Source organism: Doryrhamphus excisus, linkage group LG8 (assembly GCF_037039965.1).
Source record: "Doryrhamphus excisus strain RoL-2023G ecotype Guam linkage group LG8, RoL_Dexc_Guam_v1.1, whole genome shotgun sequence".
Classification (NCBI taxonomy): domain Eukaryota; kingdom Metazoa; phylum Chordata; class Actinopteri; order Syngnathiformes; family Syngnathidae; genus Doryrhamphus; species Doryrhamphus excisus.
In genome coordinates this window covers 13,677,503-13,699,462 of record NC_136364.1, presented here as the reverse complement: position 1 = coordinate 13,699,462, position 21,960 = coordinate 13,677,503, and the positions used below count along the sequence as shown (strand labels likewise).

Below are 21,960 nucleotides of genomic sequence, written 5' to 3'. Positions count from 1 at the left end.
TTTCATAACCTGTCCACTTGAGGGCAGCACGGTAACATCAAAAATAGGACATCTACCGAGTGTCTACCAAGAAGAAGCTTTCGGCGTCCCCATAAAGAATGCATCTTTGACACATGCTAAAACTGTAAAAGAGTCCTTCAATTTGGTTCCGTTTGTTGATGACTTACATGAAGGCGGCCTTGCCCTCCTCCAAGTCTTTGCCTTTGGTCCCGGAGCCTGACTTGCCGCAGAGGCACATGATGAGGCCACATTTGTTGACAAAGTAGCAGGTGACGTCCACGGCCAGAAGCAGGAGCACAAATGCCACTACCAGGATCCCCACCCAGAGCATGATGCCCACGGGGAACCCCGCATCCTCATCCAGGTCTGACACAGAAACACACACATGCAAAAACTGTTTAACACATGCAAATAACTGCTAAGGGCTAAGGGCTGCAACTACAACTCAGTAGAATAGGAAAACAACTCACCTCCTCTCCAAGTCTAAGGGAGTGGACAGACGCAGAAGAGCCCTGATATTAACGTACGTACATGGCTATTTATTTAGTGTTAGTTGTCAGAGCAAGCCAAAGCTCACAGCAAATATCCTGGACTTAGCTTCTCAGTTATGCAAAATATTCTGTTTCTCCATAAACTACACTCTTTATGATCAGAAAAAAACAGAATCTGAATCACCAAAAAAAGCACCCATCAATTAGAAATGTAAAAAAAACCCTGTTATGTATTGAGACATGTATGAGAAATGGATGGCATAAACCTACTCCAGTGAAGTGGCATCCTTCCTGTTAGATGTTGGTCATATCAGTGACATAAAGGCTAGCTAGTGTTCATATTTATGGAATAATAAGATCCACACTTCCGTGTGGAGCCATCGCTCTATTTGCTCTATTTCTGTACAATTCCACCACACTGGCCCTCATTTGCTGTATGTCTTCTACCGCCACACTGACGGGTCTGTGAGGCTTTGGGGGTGGGGGGGGGGGGTCCTCCTCTGCATTTGGTTCGGTTCTGGTGCAAAAGCTGCTCATCACGCTTTCCCACGCATCTGTCACAGTCTGTTTTAAGAAGTGAAAGCGTGTATAGCAGAGACGGCCAGGTCAAGGAATGGCAAGCGTCCGTGAGCGGGCCCGCCGAACTACGAGAGCAGGAATGCGGTGATGGCAGACAGGATGAGTGACACCACACAGCACGTCATGGATGAACAGCCCAGAGTGGCTGGATGCCGCACATATCCCCGACACACACCGCAAGCACAATGTCCAGAACCGGGGCCACCGATCGGGAACATTGGAAGAAAGGGGTAATGAAGAGGGAAGGGGGGGTAGAAGGGCATGGGGAGGGTAGGGGGGAACAGAGGAAGAGAGAAGTTGAAAATATGTCGTCTGAAAAACACAAGGATGAAATCAAAGCAAAAAAAACAAAACAGCACAAAGTCAAATCCCAAAGGAGGAAACGGTGCGAATGCTTGAAATGGGGAAAATGAATTAGGAAGTGAAAGTGAGAGGACATGATGGCACGGGGGGCGGGGGGGCAACATGACCAGACAAGTTTCGGTGAGGACGTGCATGCAGGTTAGTCATCTGTTATAAGGAGCAGGGAGATATGCACGCTTCGGTTATTGGAAACGTTGCACTGAAGAAAATGACAATTCTTCACGGGGGAACATTTCATCCTCCATGGAAGTAGTCGCTGGCCCAGTTCTGCAGGAGCAGACTCAAGCTCATTTGGTGACGGCTGTCAAAAACTGTCAAGTCTGAGAAACCCCCCCTCCCCCAAGTCATCTACCTTTCCAGCCAAACTACGTGATGCTGAGAGCTTTGAGTGGAGCTCCTCAGTGTTCTGGTGTTTATTAGTCGCAGCAGGAGAAACGGAGACGGAGTTGGGGGAGGGGGTTCTGTACCTGGGATGACGGCTGGCTGCATGGACGTCTTGATGGACATGGTCGCTGGCTGGGATTTGCCCTTCTGGTTCTCTGCCACCACATAGACATTGTACTCAGTGTCCCACTCCAGCCCGCTAAGAACCACGTAGTCGCTGTCGCTGGGCATCCGGATTTCTGGTTTCCACTGCGTCGATTTAATCTGACAGGAGCACAAAGGCATCGAATAAAAATGGATCTACAGTATCTCAGCAACGACAGTTTCTCAGCCGATCCTCCCAAGGGACAATACTGTAGAAATTCAGGGAACACTTCCACCTTTCATGGCAGACGACAGGGAATAGAATCCTGGTCTGGCATAACAAAAAACCTAGACCAAGTGTGTCCAAACCTTTTCCAGTGAGGGCCGTGCATATTCTAAGAAGTTATGAAGGTTATATTTCAAGAAAAAAACTATCTAATCAATACTCACAGGTTTGTAGCGGACCAGGTAATGGAAGATGGGCGATCCACCGTCGTCCTGCTTGATCCAGCTGACTTTCAAGGAGTTGCCGATTGGCTGAAGCACTCCTTCCAGCTTGGGAGGATTGGGATTCCCTGCAGGCAAGCAGGAATGCTGCTATTATTCCCGGTGTGATGGTTTTTCGGACTGAGGTGGGGTATTTAGTAAGCAAAGCAGCCTATCTTTAAGTTTAGTTTGAGGTAAAACGTAAAACAGACTGGAAAAGTGGCTTCTATCTTTGTCGTTGTCATCCTTCCAGGTCACTGGCCCCTTCCTCAGTCGCTCGCCTCCAGATGGTGGAGTCACACATTACTAAATGGCACACAGGCGTGTGCTCATCTGATTCAGTCTGAGTGGCACTCAAACGGAATCCAAATTGCTGCCTGATATTCCCGTATACCAAGCCTCAGGAGTCAAGAGGGTTTTCTCTCTCTTATTGACTGAAATGTTTACAGCACAACAAATTAGCACCGGATGAAATGTTTATGCAGAACGACCCATTTATCATGCACCAAAATGTTTGACCTACTTGCTTGTTGAGATTTGCATAATCGATGTTGAATTTAGCACGTATGACACTAAACGGGTATGCAAAATCTTCATTAGCAGGGTCAAAAGACAATTGACAGGAGGCACTCTGGTTAGACTGTTCAGATTTGTGCATAACGATAACTGGCTTCGCATAAAAGCTCAAAAACGCCTAGATTCAGTGAAGTGTCCCGTCTCTTATACGGTAGGCTAATAGGGGTGTCCAAAGTGTGGTTCATTTATTGGCACTCAGCATGTTCTAAAATGAAACAGGAAGACTAAAAAACAAAAGAAAACAGCTACATTTTAAAAAGAGCAGTAATTTTACAAGCATAAAAATGAACTACAGTGGAACCTTGGTTAGCGTCATTAATTCATTCCATAAGGTCCCATTCTAACCAAAATGAACAAATCATCAAATCATAATTTGTTCCAGAAAGCAAAAAATGTTGACACAAAATATGTTTTTATATTTTTACCATGAGTTTTACATGCAGAAAACATTTGCAAATACTGTAAACGCTAAACAAATGGGGAATGAAAAGGACACATGAACATTTAAGGTTACATTTACTTTGACATGATTCTTGGTGTGACCGTTCCCAGCGAGAAACCACACAGACACCATCCTCCTGTTTGGTGGTGTCTGTGTAGTGTCTCGCTGCCACATGGTGTCTTTGGTAACAGTCATGTCTTCAATGAAGGAAAAGTAACCTTAAAAGTTCATTCATCCCTTTCATACAATTGTTATATGCATGTAAAACTAGAATTGTAAAAGTATAAAAATATTTTTGTAATCAAAACTAAATGAAAAAAGTTGGACTCACGCAGTGTGTTTATGAATAACATCACATTGTACGCTCATTGGGGAATGCATGCAAACTAGGCAAAATTGTAGCATAAATGTTAACCAAAACATACTCTAACCAGGGCTCCACTGCCTACCTGTATGAAGGAAAAAATGAAAAGGAAGAGAAGTAAGAATAACAAAACAAAAAATAAAGTTGTAATTCTTAAAACATTAGGTTGGCAAAAGTTAAATTGCAGTAATAAAGTACAAATATTATAAGAATAAAGGCATAACATTACAAAACAAACATAGAAGGAGAAAGTTGAAATGTCGAAAAACTAAAAAAAATATCCAAAAAGTGTAGCGTGGGTTGTTTTAAAAAATGTAAATCTGGCCACCACATCCTTTCCTCGCTGGAAAACGTTTGGACACCCCTATGTAATCAAATAAGTCTTTTAGGGTACTCTAGGTGTTCTAGGGTATTCTAGGTCTTTTCGGTGTTCTAGGTCTTTATGGTATTCTAGGGTATTCTAGGTGTACTAGGTCTTCCAGGTATTCTAGGGTGCAGGTGAGTGTGAGGAAACAAAACAAAACACATAAGCAATGAGTCGGTTAGCAAAGCATGAATCTTAAAAGTTGATGATCGAGAACCAGAGCAAACGGCGGCAAAAGGCTGTGTTTTGAGGGGAGGGGATAGATATTGATTACAGTTCTCTCACGATTAGAGGGATCATGCTTCACTGCGGACTAGATTCATAGGTGCATCCCACAGGTAATCCAATTGGAGCGATGCTGATATACATCACCACTGAAGAGGCTCTGGCTCTCATTAATGTTGCTGAGGCGGACACCTACACACTTGATTAATCCCTCCAACTTTGTGTCCGCGTGTGAGCAATTAATGTGGCGTTTAATGTGGAGGGACCCTCCGGTTAAAGCAATCAGTCGTCTTTCAAAGGTCTCAAACAGTACAAGTTTACCTTCTGCAGAGCCGAGTGGATCGTCATGGTGCCATGCAAGCAGAATAACAGTCATATGAATTGCACTTTGGGAGGGGGGGTTACAGGATTAAAGAATATACACACAAACAGACAACATAGGACAAATTATGTAACTGAAGACGTCCAACAATTTAAAGGAAAACTGAACTTTTGATGGAATTTTGCCCGTCATCATGAACACTCGTCCTCGTTTTTTTCCGTGTTTTGTCAAGAAAAAAATGTTCTATTTACAGAATGCGACCTGAATATTAACCCAGCTACAGCGACATCATGACTGCAACCGCTAACAGTGAAGAACTACTTTCCTGGCGTAGTAACACAGATCTCAGCTTAACCCCTAGAACTCGCTAGCGAGTCTCTGTATTTTTTTTTTACTTGAGAGCCATGTTGAATTTACCAGCTCAACCAGGAGCACAAGTCGCGTGCTGGAAGATACGGCCATTGTATGCTCTTACTGTAAATGATCCATGAAACATTTAGCACTAGCGCTACATGATAAGGCTATAAGAATGCCTGAGTGTTTCACTATAACGGGATCTGGAAGCGTCCATTGCTATGGGTTGTCTGAAATCAAAGTGCCCCTGAATGCTTCAAATGACTAAAATATGGTAAGTACTGCATGTTGTCACGAATGTCCCTGTTACTACACGGTCGTAGCATGTACTACAGATAACACGATGAAATGTTGTTGGAGAGTTTTTAGGAATAGGCCAACCCCACTACATGCATTATTAGCTGCCTTCATCCAGTTGTCCTCATTTTGCAAGCAGAAAAAGGAAAGACATGTTCAAGTGTCATAAGGATTGTGGGTGATTTCCCCCCAAAATTCCAAAAATGGGGGGCTGTGTTTACCAGTGATTCTCAACTGGTGGGTATATAGTATAGTATATAGTAAGAATAAAATGTATGAATTATTAATTAGATATATTATTAGATATGACACTTTGTCATCTGTAATAGAGATAAGATGTTGGTGTTTTGTTTTGGGTTCTTTCATTTTCTGTATGTGACTCTCATTACACCCCTGACCTAGTGCATACTACCAAGTGCATGCTACATGCTACAGCTTCACTACACTGCTGAATTTTAAGACCAAAAGTGGGTTGCAGATCCATTCTGGATGAGTCGCAGACCACTGGTCCAATATGATATCAAAATATGTGTTAGACAACTGATTGGGCAATATTTGAGTCATCTTCCTCCTTGTTATGTAACCACTGCACAGTTAATATCTGCCAATTAACATTAACAAATGCCAATTAGCAAGTGTTGCTTTTTTTTAAACAAAGTTATGTCAAACTTTGCAGCCACTTCTTCTTCTTTGGTGTTCTTCCGTGTTCAAAATTAAAACATTTGAACGATCCCGAGAGAATGGGAATGTTAGTCCCGGTTGTCATTGATGTTTGAGACTTGATGCCCAACCCCACTCTACTTACTACATCACTGTGAAATGCGCTTTGGACATATTATTATGGCTGTTGATGAGCAAGGTCAGAAGATGGCTAACTCACGTGACATTGGGTCCACACGAACGAGATGAGACATTCATTTTAAGAAAAGTACAGCAAAAACAATGCAGGTGCGTTTTGAAATGTCTATCATTCCACAAATTGATGCTCAAAGATGATTGTCAAACAGCAACACGCTGGGAACACGGAGGCAGGCTGGTTTGTCTCACACCCGGCCACTTCCATATTACTGTATTATCATTCATAGTAGCCATGTCATGGTTCAGTCTGGCTTCTGGTCACCCTGTTCTCGCTATACAGCTTTTTTCCAAACCAGAAACCCTGCCGCATTTTAACCCTGGAGTAAATGATCATTCACCCATAGTATTCATCTTTAAAAGATGACAACACATTTGCATCTTTTAGATTTCAATGGAAATGGGTCGGGAATTAAGGGAAATATGGGTCCCAGGTCCAAAGCAAATCTTTGAAATGCAAAGATTCGCTTTGCTTTGTGAATCTGCAGTCAGGACAGTTCAATGGCTAAGCTACTAGCTAATGTTCTATTATTATGACGTCTCTTGGGGCTGGGGGGGCTGGAGTGGGGGGGTGAAATTACAAACACATGATGATGATCAGGCCATTCCAGGTCACCACGTCTACCAACACACCACTAGATTGTAATTAGAGAGGCTACTAATCTGTGGAAGCTACGCTCAGGCTAACGTCCTTCCAACAGAACAAACCTGCGTCTCCTGAGAACAAACCCAAAACGTCGTCTTAGGACACAAAGAAAAAAGGTACTGTAAGGTGATTAGTTGCAAATAACCTCCTTTATCCAAACACAGCAAGGGCTCAGAAACATGTTCCAGATCCTGAAATGGCCATTTCCTGCCAACAGAGGGTGCTAAAAGCTAAAGAATATTCACATTTGTGTTGGACTCAAGCTGGTTCACAAATGTCATGTCAGCCATTCAGAGCCAACGGACCACAATGATTATGTACAGAGTAGGTGTGGAGATGAGACGTGGGAGTTGGAACACGTGTTGCGGTCCAGCAGTTGATTGGCGCTGCTGTTGACTTCAGGCAACAACAACACGGTTTCTAATGACCTTTAGCGCTCATATAATCTGCCATGCTGTGTTGTCAAACCAGGTAACACAAACACAAGGAACGGTTGTTTTAGCTTTTGTTCTCCATCCAACAGTAATTCATTTGGGCGAGGTCGTGTTTCGGTCATCGGGTACAATACGACGACAATCAAGCTGATGTAGTGAAATGGTTGAGAAACTTACGAACTGGCTGCGTCCGGAAGAACTCCACCGGGCAGCTTTCACCTTCACCCTTGCCGTTGATGGCAAACATCTTCACTTCGTAGTTGGTCTCCGGCTTCAGGTGTGTGACGGTCACCTCGCCGATGGAGCCTGCCATCAATGGGAAGTACATGGTCACGTTTGAGGAGCAATGTTGGTCTATCTATATGTTGAAGTCAACCTATTCAACTTCTCATTCTTCATTTTTTTGGCTTCAGGCTGACGACTGCAAGATGTTGACTATTTGAAACCAAACATTTGGTTGTTTGGTTAGGATGTCTCAAAATGCAGCATCAATCCAACTAAGAACATTCGGGGATGGATAGGAGGACATCAGTCCCAGACAGTGGAAGCCATCTTCACCACCCGGAGCAACATTCCCACCAGCCTCCTGGGAAGACCGGCACCAAGCGTGCCCAAACCAACTTTTGAGGTGACGACCAAGAATGACGGTACTACTCATTACTGACTTTTCATTTGATCTCCATTTTAGGGGGGGCTTGGAGTTTTTTGGAGCCATGGTCTTTGAGTTTTTATTTCAATGGAAAACTTTCATGCAATGGAGCAGTGTTTTTCAACCCTTTTTGAGCCACAGCACGTTTTTTACGTTGGAAAAATTTTGCGGCACACCAATAACCAACATTATTTGCTTCTTTCAGCTTTTTCCTGATTACGGACTCGCCACAGCAGATCCTTTTGATCCGCATACTAATTTAACCAACAATGTTACAAAATGTCACCACTACCTCTCACGTGCATCACTAAGTCTATTAGAGGAACGAGGCAATCAGCTACGTGTTGCCACACGGACGAATATTACATTGCTCTGCCAGTCTTTACACCAATGACACGCGACAATGACATAATATTTGCAGAAAATTATTAATACATGTTAATTTAAAAAGTAATATTGAATAATTCCTCACGGCACACTTGTTGTTGTTGACTCCAAAATGTTTTAGAGTCCGATTGGTAAATTCTTGCAATTTCTCCACTCATGTTAAAAGTCTTGATCTGGAGTGTAATCTTGAGGGCTTACGGTATTGACGAAGGGTGCGGCTTGACATGATGATATTAGGATAATAACAATAAGGGTGTGTGTATGAAATTCATCATGTATACTGTTGAACTGCCAGTAGTTACAGCTACGTCCATGATCAGTTATTCCATCTTCATACCTTCTTTAAGCTCATAGATCCTCTGTGACCAGCTGCCCCTGCCCTGCGTCCTCCATGCGGCTTTGTACATTAACACGGGCACGCCTCCAGTGGACTCGGGCCCCTCAAACTGAACGAGTGCGGTAGTGGAGAAAGGTGTCACCTCATTGATGAAAGGAGATGATGGCACCTCTAAGAAAAAGGTGAGGAAAAAGAGCCAGTGCTTGTTAGACTGTTGTGGATTGGACTCTTTGTTTTTTTTTTAGACTGACCCGCCTGAATGAGGAGGAACTCTTTGGACTCTGTGCCCATCTCATTAGAAGCGGAGCAGTTGTAGCTCCCAAAGTCATTCTCAGACAACGGTGTGACCTGAAAAAAGGCAAATTAAAGCATTGTGATATTTGTATTTGTTGCCGTGGGTTTCCAGCCTGAGTTATTCACTGCAGAGCTGAAAGAAAACATGTTGGCTCATGAAATGTTGATGACGCAAAGAAGCGCATTGTTGTGTATGTATTTTTTTTACAGATTGCAAAAATCACGTGCACACCTGAAGGTAGCTCGCTGATGCAGAGCGGAAGATTTTAATATTGCTGGTGTTTTCGTTTGGCAGCGTCAGACCATCTCTCAGCCAGGTGATGGTGACATCGCCCGGGTGAGCCTGCACTTGGCAGCTGATGTTGACAGCGTTTCCCTCCCAGGTGTACATGGCGACTTCGCCGCTGATCTTTGGGGTATCTTAGGGGAAAGAGAACAAATCATCACCAAGATTGAATTTTGATAAAATGAGCTAAAGTGTTGTATTGTTGCACCCATGTTAAGCTATCACGGTGGCATCGTGGCCGTAGCAATAGAAACTGGAGATAAAAATGTCTTGGGTTATTACAGACAAAATATGTTGTCTGATACCAACGTCCATGGCATCGTGTTTGTATTAGAGTAATACATCACGCCATTTAGGGAGAGATGTCAGTGCTATGTGTGTGTGAAACAAACACGCTGCATCCATCCATTTTTTAAAGCATTTGCTGGCGCCAAAAGCGGCGTGTTTGATGCTTTAAAGTCGAGTTAATTACAGCTGGCAGTGTCTCGTGCGCAGATGCAAATGTGTGAGGGCGTGAGAAATCGCTGCTACTAAACAAGCCAGGGGGTCTGGTTATGGGGGGCACGTCTTTATTTCATGTCACTGAGAACACGCCGCCATTTTTTTAATATTTTTTTTTGACAGTAGCATCAGTTAGAAAAATTTCAGGCAGTAAAGTAACCAAGGATCCGCCAACAGTGAGCTGTCAGATGAAGCGCTGGCGGCGACAGGTTGCATATCTCCAGCCCGCCGCCAGGTTACCGTACCGCAGGACTGTGCTCGGCTGATTTTTGGAGAATTGTGTCGTGCAGAGCCGTAAAATCTGATCAAGCAGATCACAAACGATGGGTTGTCAGAAGTTGCTACTGGCGTGGATCCCCTCCTTACTCTCTCTCCCTTTCAGTAAAGGTCAAAGAAATCCATTTCAATTGTCATTAATCATTAACTTCTACAAAATGTGATTTTTGTTCATATTTTTAGGTCTCGACCAGTCCAGGGTATACCCCGCCTGGGAATACACCTGGGATGGGCTCCAGCATACCCCTGAGACCCTAGTGAGGCATAGAAAATAGATGGATGGAGTTTTAGGTGTCTGGATGGGATAAATTTCATTCATTCGTCTGCTGCCTCAATTTTTAAGATTGAAATTTCTCCAGAATGTGAAGCAGAGTGCTAAGATAAATGGCAAATAATTGCAGAGTCCCTCTTTGTCGTGAAAATGAAATGAAAAACATTTAGCTATTTGCTAGGGTAGGAGGGAGCATTAACAAGGATAAAGACTCAATGACTGAGCATGACAGACTGGAAGCTTTAAAAAAGTGGGTGGTGATTGCAATCTTTGTTTTTCATCTGTTAAACACTTTGCTTAACACAAAAAAGGCTTCAAAGGCCAGGATATTGCTGCAAGTACCGTTGACGCTAAACCAAATATTCATCAAATCATCAGGAACTTCAAGAAGAAAGGTTGGATTGTTGAAAAGAAGGCTTCAGAGGGCCCAAGAAAGTCTTCATGGGTGGCACCACCAGTGTGGTGCTGTCTCAGGAACGGTAGCAGGCAGATGTGAGTACAGTAAAGAACGGTACCAAAACAGCTTCTGCCAATATTTGGCCATGACTGTACTACTGTCCTTAGTTGCAGTAAAGTCGCTCATGTCATTTTTCATCTTTGCCATCACTGATGCCATCTTGTGCAGTTACTTCCAGTCCTCTAAAATGTATTGACATTTTTTTTCAAATTCCCGCTAGATCAATCAGAGGAGCAGCTCGGAGGTTCCACTGTCTACTTCTACAAAGAACAGAACTGTAATACTCACAGCGGACCTCCAGATATGCTATCTGATCATCCTCCCCAATGGCGCTGCGTGCTGAGCAGAGGTACTGGCCGGCGTCGGTATACTTGACGTACTTTAGCGTCAGCGACGAGACGCGGGCATCGCTCCTCACCACCACACTTCCATCCTGATTCTAAACACAAGCATAAAGCGGTCTGGTCAGTGATAATATGCGTTACTCTTATGGCTATAATGCTGTTTTACATAATGCAAAGGAGTCAAGTAAAAAATATGGAAGGAAAAAATATGCCTTTTAATGAGCAGAGAAGACATTTGATTACAGAGAAGGCGACAGTGCACTCAGTAGAGATGTGGAAAGAAAAGCGGCCATAACAGCAGCAGGGAGCTGATCAATAATTCAAGGCAGGAGGACCCATGTAGAGCTTTCCATTCGGAGTGCTTAGCAACTTGTGACGGCACCGCTTTACCTTGAGCCAGCTTGGCACTTTTACATTCCTGCTTCTTAAGGCTTATGTCAGGGTGTATTTTTATTTTTTTTTTACTCCATTGCTTGTTTATTCCCAGCCTGATTTGGCTGTTATGCTTTCCAAATGTGTGAGGAAGAGCAATGTTGCACTTGGAGGCAGGGGAATGACAACAAGCAGCTGGCTAATGAGTTATGCTTCACCAATACCTGATTTTAAGTAGATTCCTCACCTTTGGCGTCAACAGGTGACACTTCAACTGTGGTGCATTTAAAAAAAAAAATCATTGTTGCTAATACTGCATCCTCAAGGCGTGTCATTTTCTCCCAAACCAATGATTTCGATGGCATTAATGCATGAAGCACGTGTTTCATGTGTCATTGACTCCTGCAAGTGCTCATAATGCTTTTATGAAATGTTCCACATGCACCATTTGATTGTTTGGAAATGGAAGGAACTAAAAATTGTCTTTGAGATGTTTTTCCTTATGAAGGCATTTAGCACACACAAATGTTTTGAAATAGTTGCTTTAGTTTAGTGGATTTAGTGAAGTGGCTCACTTCACAAGGTGCAACGGAAGTAAAGTAGAGCGCTTTTTGCATGGCTTTGGTCCAGCCTGCAGCCAAAACAACGCCATGGAGGTTTTACACATACTGATTGAGCAGCCATGTAGAGAGAGAAACCTTGCTTGGTTTGTATTCAAATTCAACAGGCCAAGCATTCATTATGCATCGTTGGTAGAGGGACTGGAGCAACGCTTATATAACACAATGGCCTTTTATTCTGACCCCTGTGCGCAAAACATTCTCCGTTAGACTCTGCATCTTGGCAACAAATCCCCCCCCCCCCCCCCCACGTACACCATGAAGTCTACATTTGTTCATAATTTAGTCAATAAAGACTCTTTCAACTAAATCGCCTTCATTTTCCTGTCAGCTGCAGCTGGCTACTCTCTACCAAACCAAATTGTCACCCTCTTCCTTCTATGACGGCAGGGAGTGTCTTCATTCCTCTGCCGAGGTTAGCAGGTGTCTATTAGGAGTAAAGCGTCCATTTGTTTGTACTGTTCAATTGTATTTGTATAGTTTTTCTACACAGAAATAATCATTATTCCATAATAGATGGTCACCTCTATTTGGACCTCAGGGGTCCAAATACATCGATATTACCATCTATGGCTGTATGGAAGCTCAACACCACAAGATGGCAGTAGCTGCATGTGACTGGTCAGCTTCATGCACCTCTGCATGCGCTTTAAAGCGCTGACTGGGCATTTACTGCTTAACACCATTACAACATTGGTTGTGTCGCTGCTGTGTTGTATATTGGAATGTTAAGACATAAATGAGCTAATGAGTTAACTGAGTTAACCACTAACTTTCAGCAACACTGGCCCAGCATATACAGAAGGAAAGACCAAAGCACATTTGGCAGTGACATGCTTGGCACGCACACACGCCCCTGTGCATATAACTGGTCTCCCCTCCGCCTGCTCTATTATGGGATGTCTCCAGACACACGGCCTCGGTGCGGTGAAACACCGTGTCCGTGTGCACCATCCGAGGATGATGACCATGAATGAACTGAGTCGGACTGAAAACCAGGTTGCTGCCATCATCTTTGAAACACCTTTCCTTCATAACACAAACAACATGTCCTCCATGGGTCCACTTAGTCGGTCTGCTGATACCAGTCCTGTAATTGTTATCCTGTCCCGTGATAACATTTGTAGTCCCCTCCTCGCCTCCAGTCAATTTTCCATTCAAGTGCTCTTTTGTCCTAATGAATGAATTTTACCCCGGCTACTTAAGGAACCAGCCATTCAAAAACACACCCACCTTTTGTTGTGCTAGCAAGTATAAATAAATGTAATATTTCATATCCATGTTAGAATAGCGGTCAGTTTATCATCACTGGCTTGCCATTTGGGTAAACATTAAACACAATTGGAGTGTGATTTCTCCTTATCGGATGAGTTCGCTTCTATTTACTAAACATGCAGAAGATACAAGACAAAATGGAGAAAAGCTGGCATCTCCTTCTTTTTCACAAACAGTCGCTGGCCGTGATGCAGGTCTTCTTGCAAAGAGGCAAGAATAACGCCATCAAAAACTGGAGGGGAGTGCTGGCTCAACACTGAGTGAGATATAAACACTAAGGGTGTGGAAAATGATCGATATTAATCATGCATCCATTCGCATGTGCGAGATAAGCGGTAGAAAATGAATGAATGATTCATGAATGAATAAATGAATGAATGAATGGATGGGTGAAATCAAGATTCTCGATGCGTTTGTGGGTATCGGTAAAATCCGATACAAGCGCCGTTTTATTAATGTTAAACTTCGCCCCATACGCTGTTCCCCAGGTGCCATGAACGCACCATCGTTATTTGGCATTTAGTATTGAATACGGACGGAAGCCGTGAGGCACATCCAACAACAAGTAAAACAGCATGGACGTTCGTAGCAAGCACTAGCGAGGAAGTTTCTATATTTAACCCCCCCCCCCGCAACGTTTAAATGGTATGTTCGGAAACACTACGGATTCGCAAAGAACGGCAGAAAGCGCGACAAAACAAAACGTCCGTCATTTGCAAAGAATGCCGCGTTAAGAAGCCCTCCCCCCGAAAGGGGGACACCTCAACACGGACAAGTCTACCGCCGCCACCCCCGTCTGGTTCCTGGTCGGACACCGGGGAAGAACCAAGCAAATCAGGTCAGTGGATCTTCCTGCTTTCCAAATTGTCCAGGACCTATTTGTCCTCCCCAACAGGTGCCCCCCCCACGAGTGTTCAGCACAGCAGGTGACATTAGAACAGCAAAGCAGTTGGCTTCTTCCTGAATTTGGAACCGATTTTAAAAGGGTAGAAGTTGTTTTCCTTTCTGCTCCTCACTACTGTATTAGCCTAGCTGCTAGCTCATTCATATTAGCAGACAGGAATAAAAACAAACATTGATTCCACTGTGGAAAGTGTCACTTTAACTATGCTGTTGCTGTACTGTATTTTTTACAGCAGTAATTATTGTAATTGTTTTACTCCACCACTGAACCACTGCTATTGTAATTGCATAGCTGATGTGATCGTGGGAGGAAAGTTGTTGCTGTTTTAAGATGGCAAAAAGAATGATCAAGAAATGGTGCATATAAAAAAAGACGAATAGCACTTTAGTTGAATTTACTGCCAAGTGCCTAGAAGGAATAAAGCCAAATCCTTTTTGTAGGACCATACTGAATTCCTTTGCTTATTTGCATTCGTTGAATTGCATTATATTGCAAGAAATTGCACCATATCATATCGGATCGCATTGATTTGAAGTAAATGATTATCGCATATCGCCATAAAATTCCATGTATTGTGAAAGTATGGTATCGCTGGCGGTGCATGGAGACGTGTATGGAATCGTCTTCAGTGCTGAGATTGACACCCCTAAAGTTGTGTTTTTCTTCCCCAACTAAACGCGACTGGACGATTTGATCAATGCTGTCAACTGTAGAGCCACAAATCTAGTAGGAGGAGATCTAGCCAGGCAAACACTTAAGACACATCTTGCTTTAAGATGACCACGGGCTAATGCAAGTGATGGAATGTGTTTATATGAAGAACAAGCAAAAGCAAAACAGCAAGAGACCTCCACTGCTCTGTTAGGCTACAGTGTTTATACTCTACTTCTTTGAAGGATTTGGATCTGCATCCATCCACAAATGCATTGGACTCCCTGACATGGGGAGATGGATGATTGTAGAAAAAAAGTCATGCATTTGGAATACCTTGTGTTGCTCGGGACGAGTCCACGATGCCTGTAGAGGACAGAGAGAGAACAACAAACAAACAAACAAAAAAGGCAGAGCAATTCTTAGAAGGCAAAAGCAGGGGTGCTGCAAATTGCATCAACATGAAGTGTCGTGGTTTCTTGGTTTTGGATGTAGAATACCTACGCTGGAAGTAGGATTAAGTCATAGGAGTCTTTGGATGCATGCGATGGGCTGTGCTGTTATTATGTTTAGTCGAGGCGTCCATTGGTGACAACAAAGGCTTTGATTTCAGAGGGAAATCTTTTTCCAAATCCCTGGCGTGTCCTTTTCTCCACAGCACGTTGGAACAACACTGCCTCTATAAGTACGTCTACCGGTGCCGTGATAGCCTAAATGCTTACAAAGGTGAGATAAAGTCTTTGGTTTATCAGAAGGCGACGGAAGAGAGAAAAAAAAAAAAACTCCTTTTAAGATTACCACCATTCCCAATCCCTTTTCTCGGAGCTTTAGCTATTAGACTTAAAGACACAATGATAGTCCTAAGACAAAGAAGGATGCACTACATTTGCTTTTTGGCTGTTTGCAAGTATGTGCAATCAGTGGGGAAAATACAAATATGCACAAGTCCTCAGGCCTTTTGATAAATGTTATGTTTTAATGAATTCATTTCTTCAGTAGAATACAGCTATGATTGAATGTATCGCCTATCGTAACAACATCATTTTAGTTCATTGTGTCTTTTAAACCACCAGTGGTAACACATGCAAGCCTGTGGTCGTGTTCTTGTGTTTTTTGGTTTGAAAAACAAACATTATTCTGAGCCAGTGACATACAGCAGCTTTAAAGCTCCCATATTGGACTATTTTTCAACTATTTCCCCAAAGTCCCAAAGGTCCCAAAGAGTGTATTAGAAGTGTTTTGGCCAAAATCTAGCCTTGATGCTGGAATGTAGGCGGTCTAACAGTCCTTAGTAAGGAGCTACTGGCAACGGGTCTGTCGCTTTAAAGGGGACGTGCAACCTTTTGTGGAATTTTGCCCATCATTCCCTGTCCTTATGTGAAACATGAACACACATTTTGTTCCCTTTTCTGTGCATTCTAGCGTGAGAAAATAAGTTCATATGAGTTAGCTAACAATGGCTGTCTGGGGAAATAGCTATTTTGATGGTTATGCCCTCACTAAAACAGCAACAATGTTCCACTAACATAACAGACTTCTGTATTCACCAAGCTACAGATATATTGTTATTGCGGCAGCTAACATGAAAAGTTATGTTTATCTGGCGGACTAGCACGACGCCCCGCTAGCTGTTCGTGTCAACGTCACGAGTGGACAAGTGGATTTTTCATCATCGGGGGCGTTTAGATTAGGTTGTATTTCATGTTTCATGGATGATGCAAAAATTTGTATCGGTAACAAAACCACTATTTTCCTTCCTGTGGAGATGTTTACACACAAACTCCCTACGCTGCTGTGAGCGGAGCATTGTTATGCAATGTTATGTTGCTATTTAATGGGCCTGCATGCAATAGCATAATGCCACATTTCATGTTTGTATGATATTTCATTTACACAACAAGATGGATATTGTATTTGCATTTTACCCAAGTCAAATAGTTACTGAATGCACACATTTACCATGCGTCACAGAAGAAAGCCTTTCAAGCTACTTGGGACAGCATGCTATGTCCGACACAGAAATAAGCCCAACTCAGCATGACGGGGAGTTTGACAGGAGGCATGCTCGGAGGAGAAAACTTTCAAGCGTGACAGTGAGATGCGGTGAGTTGTGTAACAAGTAAAATGGTCAGACAGCTCCAGTATTTCATCAGGTGAAACAGCGAGAGACTTTGGAGTAAGTGAAGGCGATCGGCTGGAATAATTATCAGGCAAAACAGTGAATGAAACCATCAGTAGAACCGCAGGTCGAGTCAGTCTTTCATTAGCCTCACATTGTAAATGCAGTCCACCTATGTAGGGCCACTGCAGAAAAACCGCTGCTATGTAATCATTAGTCATGTGCAACAGGAACCACATGAAAGCATTTTCCCTACGATAGAGATCTGGATTCTATGGCCATACGGCACCTTGATGACAACTGCAAAGCATCGTCAATGTAATACCTGAGAAGAAAAAGGCATCCATCCATCCAACATCCGTCATTTGGACTCGGTTCGTATTTAATCAACCATCTGCAGAAAATATACTCGTGGGGAAACACATTCTCGTGACGCACATTCTTCTACATTACACATTGACATATTTCTAAATATATGTTCTATGTTTAGAATAGGAGGAAGATCTAGGGGACTTGGTTATTACCTCCGCCAAGCGCAGCACAAAGCCAGCGTTTATCTGTCTGGATTCCAAGTTCTAAGTTCTGAATGGATTGAAAGGATTCTTGAACATCGGGTGTGTCGTGAGTCTCTCCACTTGGTCTTTTCTCACCACATTTTCTATTTTTTATTCCCTGCTGCCAACTAGTTTACTACTTTAGTATATCAAAGACCAAAAAGACAAAAAAAACAGGATTATTATTAATATGGGGGCCTCAATCGAAGAATAGACTTCGTGGATCAACACCCCAGGGGCATAAATATTAGGCAGCTTCTTTTCCTCAAGAAAAGTGGGCCAAATAAGACATTTAACCGACATAAAAAATGAACAAATGTCATGGCCCCCTTACGTGACCTAAACCTAAACCCTATTTAGAACGTGTCTGCCCTTCTTTAAGGGGAGAGTTATGATAAAAACTGTCAGTGATGCTGTGCCATTTCCTGTTTGACAAAAAGTTGAGGGTCAGCAGATCCCGAAGTCATGGGCCTTTAGGCCTGACGATTGATGTCCTACAAATTATTGTCCATAATCAATACTATTGAGAGCATTTGTAGGGACAATTTGGTCATTAATTACAGTCTATAGCATAATAATGTGAGTACATCGTATCAAAAGCACTTTCCATTCTTGAGTAGTGTCATAATAATTGGAACACTCATATATAAACAATAAAATAATAAATAAAATGGAGACTCAAGTGTCTGTAAAGACAGTTGCACTTGATTAAATGATAATGAATACTGGATATTGTTCCTTAACAGAAAGGTTTAACATGTAGCGAGCGACACCAAAGGCCTCAGTATGCATTGGCTGTGAGGACCAATGCTGTGCCACATTGTTGAAAAGATGAAAATATGCATAAATGAACAAATATGAAAGACTGACTTGCCGTCTAATTGTGCACACAGTGCATGATTGTTGTGGCAGCAAGCACACTTGGTGGTGTAATGTGTCGGTGTACTGGAAACGGCGGTTAGCTGCGTGTCATCACGGTGCTCCAGAAGAGCTATGCCCCTAATCGAGAAAGCGACCTAATAGCGTGGAACATCGGCACCTCGTCCGCACACGAGTCTTCGACTCTACTCTGTGGAAGCACTGCATCACTGTCACATGTGCAATGTGTGTTGCTTAAAAGAAAAGATTGCAGATGCAAGCCCGCAAAACAATGGGAAGAAACACGATCAATTCCCCAAACAAAGCTGCGGAACAATCCTTGTGACAGTTCCATTGGGGCTCATTTTTGCACTCATTGTTATTCCCCCCGCTGGTCTCTCTTCACTGTTGTGACGTGAAGTGGAACACAAGACGACGACCGTGCTGACAAAGGACATCCCTAAATAAACACTCATAAATGTGCAAAACCCCGACAGCGTTGTAAGGCCCCCCTGTCTGACACAGACCTTGTCATTTAGTACTAAGCCAAAGACCAACAACCTTGCATCATCACCATTAGCAGGCATGCATGACTGCTATTTTGTTTAGAGAGAAAATAATAATTAAACAACTCTAACTTGTCCCTGAATTCTAAAGTCAAAACATTGACTTTTTGTCTTTAATTAAACAACTGGATTTCTATTTCCCAAGTACGGGTGTATATTGTATACGATTAGCAATCTGGACGTAAGACAGAACACTTAGGATATGTTATTAGGTCTCTATGAGACAAAACACTGATACTAATTTCCATCACAATAGTCATCATAAGGTCTGCTACACAAATACAGTCACCCACCACTCGCCCAAAGACAGCTGGGATAGGCTCCAGCATAGCCGTGACCCTAGTGAGGATAAGCGGCATAGAAGCTGGATGGATGTATGAATGGAGGATATTAACACTGTTTGATCTCCTGATGGCAAAGACAGAAATGCTTTCTCTCTTTGAAGGTGGTGGGATTGTTGAGCTGCATAAGCGAGGCCTCTCACAGCCTGCCATTGCTGAGGTTGGACGGACTATTGGATGCAGAGTGCAGTCCAATAACCATCAGATGGCATCTGTGAGAGAAGGCTTTTAACAACAAAAAAAACTTGAAAGGCATTGTCTCCTTCAACGCCACAACATTGCCCGTTTGGAATTCGTAGGAGAGCACCAAACATGGGACATTGAAAGGTGGAAGAAGATATCCAAGAAGATGGCCTCCAACGTTACTGGCATGACAAGGACATCCCACTTTCATGAATCTGGGGTGGTTTTTTTTTCTTCAATGGAAGAATGGAGCTTCAGGTTGTGCAGGGGCGTCAAACGGCATAGATCCGTGGAGAAGTTGCAGGGGGCATCCCTCATGACTGAAGGCCCTGGTCTGTGTGGTCATGACTGGCTCTTCCAACAGGATGACCTGCACTTCACAATGCCGACCTGACTTCTTCTAGAGGAATGAGCTGACTCTCTTGGACCATCCTTCGTGTTCCTCGCATCTCCCGGTAAATCCAATGGAGAACATTTGGGATGGATGGCAAGGGATGTCCTTTCCGCGTCCTCATGTGGGTCACATGACCAACGCATTATTTAAGGAAACTAATCCACTGAAGAAAAAAAGACTATTATTGTTTGGAATTGCTTGGTATAATTATACCATTACGTCTGGTTAAATACACCTGTCTTTGTGATGGAATCATTCTAAAGAGGAATACTGAAGCCCATTGGGAGAGGCTGGGTATTTATAAAGAGAGCTTTTCAGGGAAGTTAGTCGTCTACCAGACGTCCCACTGCAGGTCACATGGTCTCTGGCTCTTCCTGTGATCCCACCGATCGACTTTGAAGGTGTTTATTTCAGTGTGCATGTATGTACTGCCGACATTTTTGTAAATAGTTTTTGCACCTATGTGTGCTGCTCTTACACGTTGGACTGTGGCAACAAACATCATCTGAGCATTCAATTCTGAGCGGAGCCCGCCCCAGCCGACCCTGATTGTCATGTCTGAGCTTTCCACAGTGAGAACAGTTGCACAAAGACGTCTTTAAGCACAAGAAACAATGAATCTGTCACAGAACAGCAGCTGTAACTCGACTTGCTTTAGTTTTTGTGTCCTGCAACAAAAGCTGCATTACAAGCAGCGCCACTGGGGGTGGGGGGGGGGACTTCCTGTCTACTAACTGGGAATGTTGTCTTCACTACACTCAAATGAATTAAGGATATATGAATGAATAAAGGCCCGTTTTTATGCCACTTGTATGTGTATAATGTGCCCACTGAGCAAGATGTACCGCTGAGAGACAAACAAAAGCTGGAAGTCTACAACAGCCCGCACTTGTCTGTCTGAGAAATACTATTTTTGAATCGATATGCTTGCAAGATGAGCGGCCAACTCAGGGCCGGTCTCTTATTCCTCCCCTACGTCATGCCACTCAAACTCCCTCTGTTACGGTCGCACCTTCATCCCACGGATGCCGTTTCATTGGACACACTCGTCCTCGATGAAATACAGCTGTTATGATGAATACAGATGGTGTGACAGACGGATATCGTAGCAACTCAATAAGACAGTTAAGCAATTAGCAGCCATTTCTCCATGCATTTTTTTTTGGAATGGGAAATGCAGGAGTCTTGACAACACAGCCGTTCATTGGACTGCTAATCGCTTCTTTGAGGCCAGCTGTGCACGGCCGGTCAAAGGTCACCACACCATACTGGAGATGAGCAAAACACACTGTCACCACTGTGCAGGAATTGTTGCACGTCCACTCAACTGGTCGTCGTCCGTTTATTCTTTTTTTGTGAGTGTTGAGAAGCACTCTGTCAAAGTCATTTCCTCAGCGGCCGCATGCAGACTTAATCTCTGCAGTCGCGATTGAGCTCGCCAGTGAATGTTTTTATGTGTTCCAGCAGCTTGGGTTGCTCGTGCCGTATGAAACTCTGGTCACTTTGACTGGACTAAATCAGAGGTGTGAACACTTGGAGAGTTACAGTGCGCCTCTGCATCGTGGGCGCGTTGGGCTTGCACAAGAAAAACAGAGATGTCGTGACGTGCGTCATGTGGCGGCAGTGTTTTTTGCGTTTCAAGTGGTGCTCTGCTCGCAATCTATTTATGATGATCAAACACTCGGCCCTGCCAACCTGACGGGTGGCTGAAAAACATCATACTTCTGTTCTGTCCACGCAGCGCGGCGGCTGCGCTCTACTTGAAAGTCAATTCAAACGTTGACCAGCTGGAAAAAAATGTGTCCAAAACGAAGCTAAAAGACGCTCCTGCAGCATCTTCACAGGCCACCACGTCGAGAATTCCATTTGAGTGGGCGAGTGTTTGACTCTCAAGAAGCAGATTGGAAGGGGAGCGACACTTTATGTGGTCCAATGAGGACCACCACAATACTGTTAGACCATCTAGACAACTAGCGTATGGAGATGGATGTGGATCAGGCAACCTCATGCTACGATGCAAAGTGTGACAGTGACAAATGGTTTCACTTCTGTTAC

General features: G+C 43.4%; 1 protein-coding gene across 7 annotated transcripts in view; it reads right to left on the bottom strand.

Annotated features, from left to right (window-relative positions):
• ncam1b (neural cell adhesion molecule 1b) overlaps positions 1–21,960 on the bottom strand; it is a 63,741-nt gene that overhangs the window by 8,871 nt on the left and 32,910 nt on the right. For 5 of the 7 annotated variants that reach the window (XM_058080146.2, XM_058080143.2, XM_058080144.2 and 2 more), the window contains 9 exons: positions 15,227–15,256; positions 11,013–11,163; positions 9,166–9,353; positions 8,891–8,987; positions 8,640–8,810; positions 7,444–7,572; positions 2,352–2,476; positions 1,901–2,081; positions 168–366 (listed from right to left, as the gene is read on the bottom strand). In XM_058080146.2, coding sequence (XP_057936129.2) covers positions 168–366; positions 1,901–2,081; positions 2,352–2,476; positions 7,444–7,572; positions 8,640–8,810; positions 8,891–8,987; positions 9,166–9,353; positions 11,013–11,163; positions 15,227–15,256 — 1,271 coding nt within the window. The other 2 variants (XM_058080149.2, XM_058080145.2) reach the window with 2 other exon arrangements.